Below are 12,917 nucleotides of genomic sequence, written 5' to 3' on the forward strand. Positions count from 1 at the left end.
CAAAGGCCCAGAAAATTTAAACTCAAACTTGCACAACTAACAGATGGAAAAAAAAAAAAACTGGAACCTTGATCTTCTTCCTCCCAACCAGTATACTTTCAAGTCTTGCCTCTAATAGGATGTAAAGTTACTGAAAGTGTCCTTCAAATTTCTTTCTTGGCTCTACATTTTAAATAAGTTTCCTGTGACAGTAATCAGAAATGATCACTATTTAATAAAGAAAAACAAGGAATAAATCGTTAAAAGTATTTTAATTAGTATAATCTCTTGAGATCAACAACACATTGGTAAGTTTTCTGCAGTAGAAGTGCATTTCTAAATAAGTAGACTATTTGCTAGTAACAGCTAGCAAAAGGGTAAAGAAAGTAATTTTATTCTAAAATAAATGCCTAAAAGTCAACTTTACAAAATAACTTTATCAATGTGAATTATTTTTAAATAGAAATAGGAACTAAACATACATGCATCAAATTGTACCTTCATTCACTGACATGAGCACACCTCCAAACAAGTTAATACAAGGGCAAATACATGAAATATATACAAATAAATGTACACACCCAAGTAACAAGCTACAGGCTCACTCACTATTTCCTGAAACCAAAATCTTCACATAAACATACTGCCAAATGCAGCAAAAAAACAATGTAAAGGAACATACATATACATGTATGTATAAATACCAGAACCCAAAGTGACATGTAGCCATATAACATAGGTGCTTACATAGTATGTTTAAAAACATGGCCTATTCAGAAATACCCCAGACAGAAACAAATGGTGATCTACAAAACACCCAATAATATTGTAAGCTTTTCACTACCAGTGAAAACTCAACAGTTCACCCTAAAATTGAGTTTAATAAAATGCTTACACCTTAAAGAATAGAAACAGAAAAGGAAACCTGATTCTAAAGCCACCCACCACTGCCACTGAATCTCTTATAAGTTGAAAATGTGAAGACAACTTCGAAGACTCAATACAAACACAGAGAGGGTGGTGACTCCTATCTAAAACAAAGATTATTTACTAAATGAAATCACTGAAAGTAAACAGAGAAACATTCTGTAAGGTGAACTAAATTCTTTTTACTTTAAAGGCCCTGCTAGAGACTTGCTGCTGCTCTAATTCATTACTTGGGGAGGCAAAACTAAAAAAGCTGTTGGTGGGTTCAGGTGCTGTGGGAGAACCCACAAAAAATGGTCTGAACTGAAAATCTCCATCTCCACCACCCCGATTTCGAACTGGTGTACTGTCCAAAGGAAACTTGGAGTTGTTCCCTAGGAGAAAAATAAGGGAAGAACTTAAGCATCTATTTCCTTACAGATCTTTTGGAACAAAAAGACAAAGTCATTCAATAAATATTGTAACAGAACTCAACTCCTATGAGATGGATAAAACATAAAGCTTGGATAAAGAAAAGGACTATGACGGTCCCCTCCCCTGACCACAGTATATATACCATACCTTCTTCTGTGTGCAGTTTCCAATGATAGCCATTATCTCATCACCAAAAGTAATTTAACGCAATGAAATACTTTAGTAGAGCTAGAATTTATAGTACCACAATTTCATTCATTATCTATTAATCTATACCAAAGGAATAACATATGTATTCGTGTGTGTGTGTAAACTTTTGTTTAAGAACAAATCTTTTTTTAGGATTTCCATAAACACTCTGGAAAACATATGACAACCATGAAAACCTGGCACATATTTATGACCCAAGATCAATTAGAATAGCCTTAAGAAAAATTGTACAATAGATCTAATAAAATAAGCATTTAACAACTTCCACTGAACGCATCCTTGGCTTTAGTTACATAACTAAAGGAGAATGCTGACTATATCTGCTTCAAGCCAACGATGGTAGCAAGAGGTAAAAGTATTAAAAAGGTAAGTGTGCACAAAAACAGGAACAGGTAAGAACTGGTGAAAATGAAAGAAATTGAAATAAATGTGGACCGTGACAAGGAAAAACTAAGAACACCTATAATGCCCACAAACAATAATACTTTGATTGACTAAATTATATGATTAACTGGAAATTAAGAAGAAACTTATTTTTGTTTCGATTCCCATAGCTGATATTTTTCATCTCATTACTTCATGCCTTTTCTAGGACATCGTCTCCTCCCCCACAATAAAATTCAAAAAATGAGGTTTTATAAAAATCCAGCTCAAGAATTTTTACTTTTTTGTGTGCCAAAATTTATTAATAGCATAGTAAAATCTATTGGATTCTGTTATATCAAGAGTAGTATAAAGGGGAGAACTCAGGAAGAGATACGAGATTCATTGCATCTGACAAGGCATCTAATAAGCAGAAAAGCTAGACTGTACATTTCCATGGGGCAGTAATCCTATCTGGATAATCTTTATATCCTCATTGCCTAAGATTATGCCTAGTAGCCTGGCACATGAATCATGTTTGGTAAATATTTGATGAATGTATGAATGAATAAACAGAAGAACAAACAAACCAAACAACCGACAATAACTTAAGTACTGTACAATCAGTATTGTCACGTGAAAGAAACTAAAACTTGGCCTTCTCAGAGGATAGCAAATACTTAAGAGTGTGGGCTCTGAAGATAGCTCTGTGACCTTGACCAATTTATTTAAACTTTATGTTCCTCATTTTTCTCATCTGTAAAATAGGGATGATGATAATAACACCTACCTCATAAAGTTTTGAAAATAACACAAATACATGTAAAGTTATAATAGTCTCTAGCACTTAGTAAGGAATCATTAAATGTCAGCTAATATTATTATTATTACTGCAACTAAATAGCTTTTCATTTGAAGTGGCAATTTGCAACTTTAATTTTGGAATTATTTACTCTGTTCAAATAAATTGAAGATGTAACTTAAATGTAAGCAAATAAAATAGATAAAAGTAATGATGGGCAGGTTGACATGCGGATGAAGAACTTAGAGCCTACTACTCCTCTAGGTCTCTGGAATCTCCACTAACTGCTTGGAATTATGCAAGGCACAGTGTGAAAAATCACTGATTTAAAGAACAGATATTGGATATTACATGTCATTTCTTACCTAATGGGAAGCCAAAAACACCAGACTGTGCAATCATAGATGGTTCAAGGGTACCATCTTGGTTAGCAATAGTGATATTTCGTAGCCTAAGGCTATCATAGAGGCCTTGGAGCTTTTGATACTGGCGATTTCTCTCCATAAGTTTCTCAGAGATGTCACTGAACTTTTTCTTGTATTCTTCTAGCACTTTCTTCATGGAGGTGACCTCCCCTTTCATAGAGGTCAATTCTAAATCCTTGCTCTGTATTTGCTGAGTATATATCTTCTCCAACTGTTTCAGATGGCCCTCAGCCTTGCTGAAATTGTATTCTTGATAGAGACGCTCCTGGTGTACCTGTCCCAAGACAGAAAGGAAAGATTTAAGGTAATAAATGCAAAGTTGTATATTTTAACTTTATATTGATACAAACACAGAAAGAAAAGAAAGACACACATACTGAGATGTTATTACTTTAAAGTTTAGAACCAGGTTAAGAAGCAATTAGGATGTACAATAGGATGGTTATTATAGAAAATAATACGCCATGTCACTAAATGCATAGAAAAAAAAATGTGGAGGAATATTCTCAAACCACTACAGACTACCAAAAGGTATTTGTTTAACCTTAACAAGTGACATGTAGCCCAAAGGTTTCTAATATATAATACTATATTTCAAGTAATCCATAGTGTGGATAACAGATTATATAAGATAGCCCGCCCCCAATTATCCCTGCCTCCTAGTACTTATATCCTCCCCTTGAGTGTGGACAGGACCTGTGATTAGAATACAGGAAAAATGACAGGATATGGCTTCATCAGTACATTACATGAGAATATAAGGTTTGTCTTACTAGCACACTCTCTCTCTTGCTGGATTTGTGGAAGCAAGAGGCCAAATTGGAAAGGCCAACAGGCAAGTAACTAAGAGCAGCCTCTGGGCAATAGCCAGCAAAATACTGAGGTCACAGTGACTTTAAGTATAGACTTTACAACCTTCACAAAAATTAACTCGAAACTGATTACATATCTAAATGTAAAACACCAAAACTATAAAATTCCTATAAGTTAACATAGGAGAAAATCTAAATGACCTCGGGTTTGGTGGTGACTTTTTAGATAAAATACCAAAGGCACAATCTATAAAAGAAATAACTGACAAGCTAGACTTCATTAAAATTAAAAATTTCTGTTCTGCAAAAGACAATGTCAAGAGAATAAGAAGACAAGCCACAGACTAAGAGAAAATATTTACAAAAGACACATCTGGTAAGATATGTCCAAAACATTTTCAAAAGGCACATCTGATTAAGAACTCTTAAAACTCAACAATAAGAAAACAACCCAATTTTAAAAAATGGGCCAAAGACCTTAATAGACACTTCACCGAAGAATATATACCGATGACAAAAAAGTGTATGAAAAGATGCTCCACATCATATGTAATCAGGGAAATGTAAATTAAAACAATGAGATACGACTACATACCTATTAGAATGACACAAATTCAGAACACTAACAACCCCAAATACTGTCAAGATGTAGAGCAAAAGGAACTCTTTCATTGCTGGTAGGAATGCAAAATGTTATCACCACTTAGGAAGATAGTCCGGCAGTTTCTTACAAAAGTAAACATACTCTTGCCATACAATCCAGCAATTGTGCTCTTTAGTATTTACCCAAAGGAGCTGAAAATATATGTTCTGCATACAGATATGTGTAGCAGTTTTATTCATAATTACCAAAAGATGGAAGCAATCAAGATGTCCTTTAGCAGGTGAATAGATAAATCTAACAATGGAATACAATTCAACACTAAAAAGAAGTGAACACTATCAAGCCATGAAAAAACATGGAGGAAACAAATTCATATTAGTAAGTGAAAGAAGTCAATATGAAAAGGCTACAAACTGTATTATTCCAATTATATGACAGTCTGGAAAAGGCAAAACTGTGGAGACAGTAAAACTATCAGTGGTTGCCAGGAGTTGGTGGTAAGGAGAGATGAATAAGTGGTGCACAGAGGAATTTTAGGGCAGTGAAACTACTCTATATGACACTGTCATAGTGCATACACATCATTATATATTTGTCCAAACTCATGGAATGTACAACCCAAAGAGAGAATCCTAATATAAACAATGGACTTTGGTGGGTGATAGTGATGCGTCAATGTAAGTTCATCATTTGTAACAAATGTACCACTCTGGTGGGGGATGTTGATAATGGGGAGGCTGTGCATGTGTGGGGACAGGGCATATAGGAAAACTCTGCACCCTCCTCTCAAATTTGCTGTGAACCTAAAACTGCTTTAAAAATAAAGTCCATTAAAGAGAATAAGAACAGGCCCTCAGTCTGATAGTTCATTAGAAAGTGAATGCTGCCAACAACCACATGAGCTTCGAAGCAGATCCTTCTCCATTCAAGATTCAGATGAAACTGCAGCCCTTGTCAACACGTTGACTGCAGCCTTGTGAGACCCTGAGCAGAATCCATGCGTAGACTCTTGATCCACAGAAACTGAGATAATAAACATGTGTTGTTTTTAGGCCACTAAATTTGCTGTTTAAGCCACTAAACTTGTTATACATCAATAGACAACTACTACACACAGAAACCAATTTTGGCTTATCTTTGGATTCACTGTCCTTTAAATATTGACAGAAAGTGAAATATGACCACTCTTTTTTTTAACCATTTTTTAATTTGCCCATCCTATATAGTTTGATGTAACTCTACCAAGTCTGGGTTACCTGTCCCTATAATGTGGTCCCATAGCACTTTCTACTTCCCTATCATTATCGGCATGAAAAACGTATTGTAAATGTTTGGGTTTTTTCTTTATCACCACTAAACTGTAGCCTCCTTGAAGCTCCTTATATATTCTTCATTACTGTATACCCAGCACCTAAGATGGTGCATGAGATATAAGTGTTTCCTGGCATTCCTGGCATTCAAAAAACTATATGTTGAATATATATATATATATATATATAGAGAGAGAGAGAGAGAGAGAGAGAGAGAGAGAGAGCGAGAGAGAGAGAAAGAGAGGGAGAGAATGACTAATAGGAAAAAAAGTGAATAAATGAAGTAGAGAAAAATCATTTCTGGCTACTAGTTCATTCACTGGTTTCCACCACATCTGAAAAGATGAGAACAATACCACATGTTCATGTTCAATCAATACTACCCCCCCAAATTGGAATCTACTTTAAGACAGAATGTCTATTCATTCAGTCAATAAGTATTTACTGAGACTTAAGACCAGTAATGATGGTCACTGAGGACCCAGAGAAATACAGGAATCAAAACTTGACCTAAAGAGCTCTCCTAACTAGAGAAGATGAACAAATATATAAATAATTACAATACAGGATAAATAATACAACAAAGGTAAGCATAAGAAGATACAGGATCATGTAAGAGGAACACCTTACCTAGAAAAATATAATGATAATAGTTACTTGACAGATGACAAATAGAACCTTTAAGAAGCATTATTATAAATGCAGGGCTTCCCTGGTGGCGCAGTGGTTGAGAGTCCGCCTGCCGATGCAGGGGACACGGGTTCGTGCCCCGGTGTGGGAGGATCCCACATGCCGCGGAGCGGCTGGGCCCGTGGGCCATGGCCGCTGAGCCTGCGCGTCCGGAGCCTGTTGCTCCGCAGCGGGAGAGGCCACAGCAGTGAGAGGCCCGCGTACCGCAAAAAAAATAAAAAAATAAAAAAATAAATGCATATACAAGATATAACAATATACTCAAGGACATGATAAAAGTTCTCCACAGGAAGGCCTTTCTAAGAAGGAGCCAAAGGCAGAAATCAAAAAGGGAAAGAAATAAGTATGTGAATTTGAAGATAAAAATGCTCATCACAGCATTTTTAAAAATAACTTACAAATTATGATACAATCCAATCATTAAAATTATAACTACATAAAATACACAAAAATTTTAAACTTCTGTATGTCAAAAAAATCAATGAAGAGTAATAAAAGATAAGTGGAAAAAAATTTTCTAGCAACATCTGAGTTAAGTATATGTATAGAAAGAATTCTTTCAAATCAGTAGGGAAAAAACTACAGCAACTAAAAAAACAAACTGAAACAGGCAATTAATAAAAGAAAAATACATTAAAAATACAAGAAAATGTGTTCATCTAAAAGTCATCCAAGAAATGAATATTCAGAGAGCAATAAGATTCTATTTTACCCATATCTAATTGGTGAGTAGAAAGTATGGAGAACAAGCACCCTCCTACACTTCTTAAGGGAACACAAATTGACATGATCTAACTGGAGGGCAACTTAAAAATACTACAATTTTTAAAACTTTGACATGTTTAAATCCACTTTCAGGAACTTAAACTTAGCAAAATATTAAGGATATGAATTTAATGATAACTGCCCATCACAGCATTTTTAAATAATGGAAATAAATTATGATATATTATGACCATTAAAATTATGATTATAGAATGGCTAATTTTTAAATATTTAATAAAATACTCATAACAGGCATAATATATTATCAATTTACCTGGCCACTGAAACAGTGTCTGTGGTATTACCCTATTTTTGTACAGACAAAATATATTATTTTGCCTATATACAAAATATATAGACTATATATATACATATATATATATATTTATACGCAGAAAAAGTCTAGTAGGGACTTCTCTGGTGGTCCAGCGGTTAAGACTCCACACTCCCAATGCAGGGGGCCCAGGCCCAGGGAATTAGATCCCACATGCCACAACTTAAAGAGACCGCATGCCACAACTAAAGATCCCGCATGCTGCAATGAAGATCCTGAATGCGGGAATGAAGATCCCGAGTGCCGCAACTAAGACCCAGAGTAGCCAAATAAGTAAATAAATAAATATTTTAAAAAGAGAGAGAGAGAGAGAGAACACACATAAAAAGAAAAAGTCTAGCAATACACAAACAAAAATATATCAACACTGGTTATCTCTGAGTGATGGAATTATGGATGATTTTTTATTTTCTTCCTTTTGGATTTTCAACAATAAACATATTACTTTAGAAAAAAAGAAAATTTATTAAAAATAAAGTTTTCCATACATTCATTAAAAAATAAATACAAACACAGTGAAGGAAAAACATTAGAAGCTTTCACATGTGCCTCAAATCATACCCTCCAGAGAATCTAGCCTAAGCACTAACCTGATACGTCCAGAAGGCCAGCGCTCGGGAGCTAATGTCCAACACAATCTCTGGTCGAAGTCCCGCCAATACCATGGCTTTATATTCCTCTGATGGACTGAGTTCTGTGCGGACAATATCTAGCTTTCCAGAAAGAGTACTGTTGCAGGCAGGGCAGATAGCTGGTGAACGACTAAACTCACCACTGCCATGCTGATCACAGAATATATGAGAGCAGGCAGTGACCCATGCATAACCAGAGAGTTTGATGCGACACTTGCGATAGTTACAAAGCAGCATGTCTTCACACAAAGACATAATAGATAATAAGGTTTCCAGATGCTGAAAAGAATCCAAAAAAGGGGTAAATGAAAAAGTCAAATTGCAGTAAAATTAAATAAATAGATAAGTAAAACGTTTTTATTCTATTAAGACAAAATAATGTACCTTTTATTAGGCTTTTGTATTTATTATAGTAAATATATAATATTGATTTCAGTCACCCAAAAATACTGGGTTCCTTCTTTGTGCAAACCACTACCAAGGCCATGAAAAAACTTTTTAAGGAAAAAGTTAAAGACATAGGTGGTTCCACATCTTACTTACAAGTCAAAAATATATGTTCATGGAAAAAAATGGTTTAGGAACATTTACAAAGTACAAACAAATAAAAATTAAATTAGTGCTTTTAGCCATTCCTCAATACCTAAACAAAAATCCAAATTTATTACCCATTCATAGTTCGCTAGAATATTTTAGTATCCCTTCTCACACTTGGAAGATATAAAAGTCCAGGCACTGATTTCAGGCATTCTTTATTTTAAGTTACGTTTTTAGGTTTTCATATATGCTGATTCCTCAGATTCTTTACCTGTGCTGCCTTGACTAAAAAAGAGTAGTAATCTGATAGTATTAAATGGAAACTAACCTAATTCATCCAAGTAGTTGACATTATGAAGCCTGAAAATCTATATAAAAGCAGATTTTATCACCAATTAAACAACTCACCTATTAATATAAATACTATTCAATGCTGCGCTTCTATTTCAAACATTTGTAAAAACATATAAATACACAAGTTATTTTTCAATATAGTGTTCACTGTTACTGGAGTTTTACTAATCCAAACTAGGCAGCAGTATTCTGAATATACCAAAATTAGTCATATATTGTATTAAAATAATAGTAACACACCAATTATACACCAAGGGAAAATGGTCACATTTATGAACTGATAAATTCCGTCAAGAATGTTGCCTTGGTCATAGTGGTGGACAAGAATGCTCTGACATCTTTACCCCAAATGCCCCAGCTGAGAGTGTCTCCACAGGCATAGGCACCAGGCGGCCGGAGTTATGAGGCCTATTTTCCCTCCGGCAGGGCAATATGCCGAGGGGTAGCAGAAGAGATGGAAACAGTTTGGAACCTGAGCCCCTTCTCAGGCAGAGCGAGAAGCGCAGCTAATTCCAAATTTCCCACAAGGTGGGAGAAAGAGCCAATTTAGTGAGCTGTCCAAGTCAGCGAGGACAAAGTTTTGAGGGTTAGCTTAGACTCACGGAAACTTCAAATTCGCAGCCCGCTTTCCACGCTCGAAAGAGAAAATACTAACAACACTAATACCAATAAAATTTCTAACCGGAGGCGCCCAGGAAAAGCGCGGGAAAACGCCGTTGCCTCCTCAACTCCACGACGAGCGATGATTCGCCACGGACGTCGCCACTACGTCTGAGGGCGCATGCGCGGAGTCGCCCAGGAGCCTGCAGGGGGCTGAGCGCCCGGGTTCCCGCCGCTCAGGATCCTGGGACCCGCCGGGCTGTGGCACCCGCGCTGTGGGCGGTTCCCGGTGGTTCCCCCGCCCGCCCCGGGTACGTGCCCCTCAGAGAGCGAATCTGACTGGGCCTGGCCTAGGTTTCCCACTTGGGAGCCCCGCAGATACTGTCATCGTGTGCTCTTTTTCAGCCCTCGACTGGCACAAGAGTGACATAGCTGTCATGGGCCTAACATTTGAGGTCAGAGCAGAGTGCGTACAGTTGAGAAGCTAACAGCTTCTGAGTACCCGCAGGTGTTTGTCCTGGGAAAATCTGGGGAGTACCGACTGGGCAACAAAGGCTTTCTAAGTATTTAAGGGAAAAGTCCCCAAAATTGTGCGATACCTATAATTTGACACCTAACACCTCTGTGTTGAGGTAGACTCTGCCATTTTTTTTTATCCATCTTGAAATAGACATCTTTCCAGCTTTTCCACATCCTCTGTATAATATTAAAGAACTTTTCTTGATTCAGAGTCTGCATTATGAACATTCATTGCAGCTCTAGGAACGAAGTGATAGGATCGGGTATCACAGCTGTTTTGAGGTTATCTGCCTGTGTGCTTTCCTGGACCTGCTTGTAATTGTTTAAATATCTGTACTGGCTTTATCCTAATGCTGTTACCTGTCACATTTTCTGTTCTGTACATACTGTATGACTTTCTGCTCAATCTGTGAGTCTATTAGAACTCATATTAGAAATTAAGCCAAGCTTGAGGGGTTCTCAGGATACATGCCTTAATGCTGTCTTTTGTCGCCACCTTTCCAGATTATGTGAAAATAGTATGAATTAGTAACAGAAACAACCCAATAAATCAGTAACACAATGGACACTAAGCCCTGCAAACCCCTTTATGGGTTGTGAATCTGTATATTAAACCTTTCTCCTTCAAACAGAAACCTATCCTGATTAAACAACTTTCTGCTCGTTTTTTGTCTATTTGCAACTAGTTCATAGTAATCAGGGTCATCTTGGCCTTTGTATACTTTTCCTAAAGCATCTTCTGACAGTTTAGAATAGAAGCTCAATTCTAGTGGTACAAAATAGGTTTGAAGAAAATTAGGGGTTCATGTGTAAACCATGTAATCCTTAACATGTTCTGGTTATCTGAGCCTTTTGTGCATTTTCTGGTTTTAACTATGCCAAATGTAGAAATATTACTTAAAGTACAATAAAAGGGTATAATCTCATTTCAAGTTATAAACACAAAGCATTCAAATTCTACCAGTACCTAACTTTATGATTCTAGCCAAGTTACCTTTGTGCTGCAGTATGATCCCTTCCTGCTTCTTCATCAATATCGATTCCCCAGTGATACTGATTCCCCAAACCTTAGTGTTACCCACACCATTTTCTCTCTAACTCAGTTTCCAATTTCCAACCCATTTAGCTAAAAGCCTGTATGAATTAAAACACACACACACACACACACACACCCCACACACATTTTGGGATGGGGGGAGAGAACCTGTTTTGCCAGATAGGAGAAAAGGGGGGTGGCTACAAAGTCTTAATATCCCAGTAGACTGGAACACCAGGAATTGACCTGTTTCTTGGTGGCATGTTGTTGGCAAAACTAGTAAAGTAGTCTTGTTCAGGCTTGAGGCAGATGCAGGCCTCTGCTCGACCTGTGACCCTGCCTGGACTGCGCGCCTGCTTGCACACCTAACAACTGCTGCTAGCAAGTCAAGCGGTGCTTACAATAACAAAGGGAGTGGGTCTTGGAATTTCTGGAGTCCTGGGGACCTGGCCAGTCCTCCACGGTCTGGAACATCTTGTGACACACATGGTGAAACCAACAGCATTGTTGAATCCAGAACTGCATTTTTGCACACAAACTGATGATACCAGTTTGAGGCCAGGAATTATAAACGGAAGCCCCCAGAACTCCAATCTGAAGTCTCACCTGTGGGGTGGATGCACCATCCGGGACCCTTCCTAATTGGGGCTCCAGATTGCTGTCACTTGGGACTTTCCAGTTGCTGTTTGGATCTGGAAGTAGGTGTCGGCACAATTCGGTGATGTCTATCCTGTTATGTTTCTCTAATATTCTTATTCCTTTCCTTCTAATGACTGTATATTAAAATTAAGTTTAATCACCTTCCATTAAAGAATTGATTAAAGCTGTTTATTTATGTGAAACAAGTGGTTATTTTGCCAGTGAATCCAACAAACCTTAAAACTGAAAGCAGGCTTTCAGCAAAACACATGTCCTGTTCTCTCATGACAGACAAAACCTTCAATGGCTCATTTCTAAGGTGCTCCTGGGGATGAGACCACTGAAATCAATCAAGGCTGGGATACAGAGACCCATCGACCAAAAAGAGCTCTTTAAAATATTGGTTTTTATTATTAAATATCAAGCTTATCAAAAATGTATGTTAATATGGTGTATCACATTGATTGATTTGCATATATTGAAGAATCCTTGCATCCCTGGGATAAATCCCACTTGATCATGGTGTATGATCCTTTTAATGTGTTGTTGGATTCTATTTGCTAATATTTTGTTGAGAATTTTTGCATCTATATTCATCAGTGATATTGGTCTGTAATTTTCTTTTTTGGAGTATCATTGTCTGGTTTTGGTATCAGGGTGATGGTGGTCTCATAGAATGAGTTTGGGAGTGTTCCTTCCTCTGCAGTTTTTTGGAAGAGTTTGAGAAGGATGGGTGTTAGCTCTTCTCTAAGTGTTTGACAGAATTCACCTGTGAAGCCATCTCGTCCTGGACTTCTGTTTGTTGAGAGATTTTAAATCACAGTTTCAATTTCATTACTTGTGATTGGTCTTTTCATATTTTCTGTTTCTTCCTGGTTCAGTCTTGGAAGGTTATACCTTTCTAAGAATTTGTCCATTTCTTCCAAGTTGTCCATTTTATTGGCATAGAGTTGCTTGTAGTTGTC

At 37.0% G+C, this 12,917-nt stretch overlaps 1 protein-coding gene across 2 annotated transcripts; it reads right to left on the reverse strand.

The window, feature by feature from the left end:
• Positions 1 to 234: 234 nt before the first annotated feature.
• Positions 235 to 12,459, reverse strand: CCNB1IP1 (cyclin B1 interacting protein 1). Of its 2 annotated transcripts, XM_032623581.1 has the most exons (4): positions 11,920 to 12,459; positions 8,226 to 8,546; positions 3,061 to 3,394; positions 235 to 1,280 (listed from the first exon to the last, which is right to left on the reverse strand). In XM_032623581.1, the coding sequence occupies exons 2-4, from the start codon at positions 8,520 to 8,522 to the stop codon at positions 1,078 to 1,080; spliced, it is 834 nt and encodes a 277-aa protein (XP_032479472.1). In that variant the 5' UTR covers positions 8,523 to 8,546; positions 11,920 to 12,459; the 3' UTR covers positions 235 to 1,077. The 2 variants fall into 2 exon arrangements, with proteins under 2 accessions (XP_032479472.1, XP_032479471.1); XM_032623580.1 differs by having other exon boundaries at positions 8,226 to 12,459.
• Positions 12,460 to 12,917: the final 458 nt, after the last annotated feature.

This window comes from Phocoena sinus, chromosome 2, assembly GCF_008692025.1.
Source record: "Phocoena sinus isolate mPhoSin1 chromosome 2, mPhoSin1.pri, whole genome shotgun sequence".
NCBI classification, from domain to species: Eukaryota; Metazoa; Chordata; class Mammalia; order Artiodactyla; family Phocoenidae; genus Phocoena; species Phocoena sinus.

Coding starts and splice junctions, on each gene's coding strand:
- CCNB1IP1 (XM_032623581.1), bottom strand. CDS start 8,522: ATGTCTTTGTGTGAAGACATGCTGCTTTGTAACTATCGCAAGTGTCGC. Junction 3,395..8,225: donor TGGCCTTCTGGACGTATCAG/GTTAGTGCTTAG, acceptor GTCTTGGGACAG/GTACACCAGGAGCGTCTCTA. Junction 1,281..3,060: donor TGTTTTTGGCTTCCCATTAG/GTAAGAAATGAC, acceptor TTTTTCTCCTAG/GGAACAACTCCAAGTTTCCT.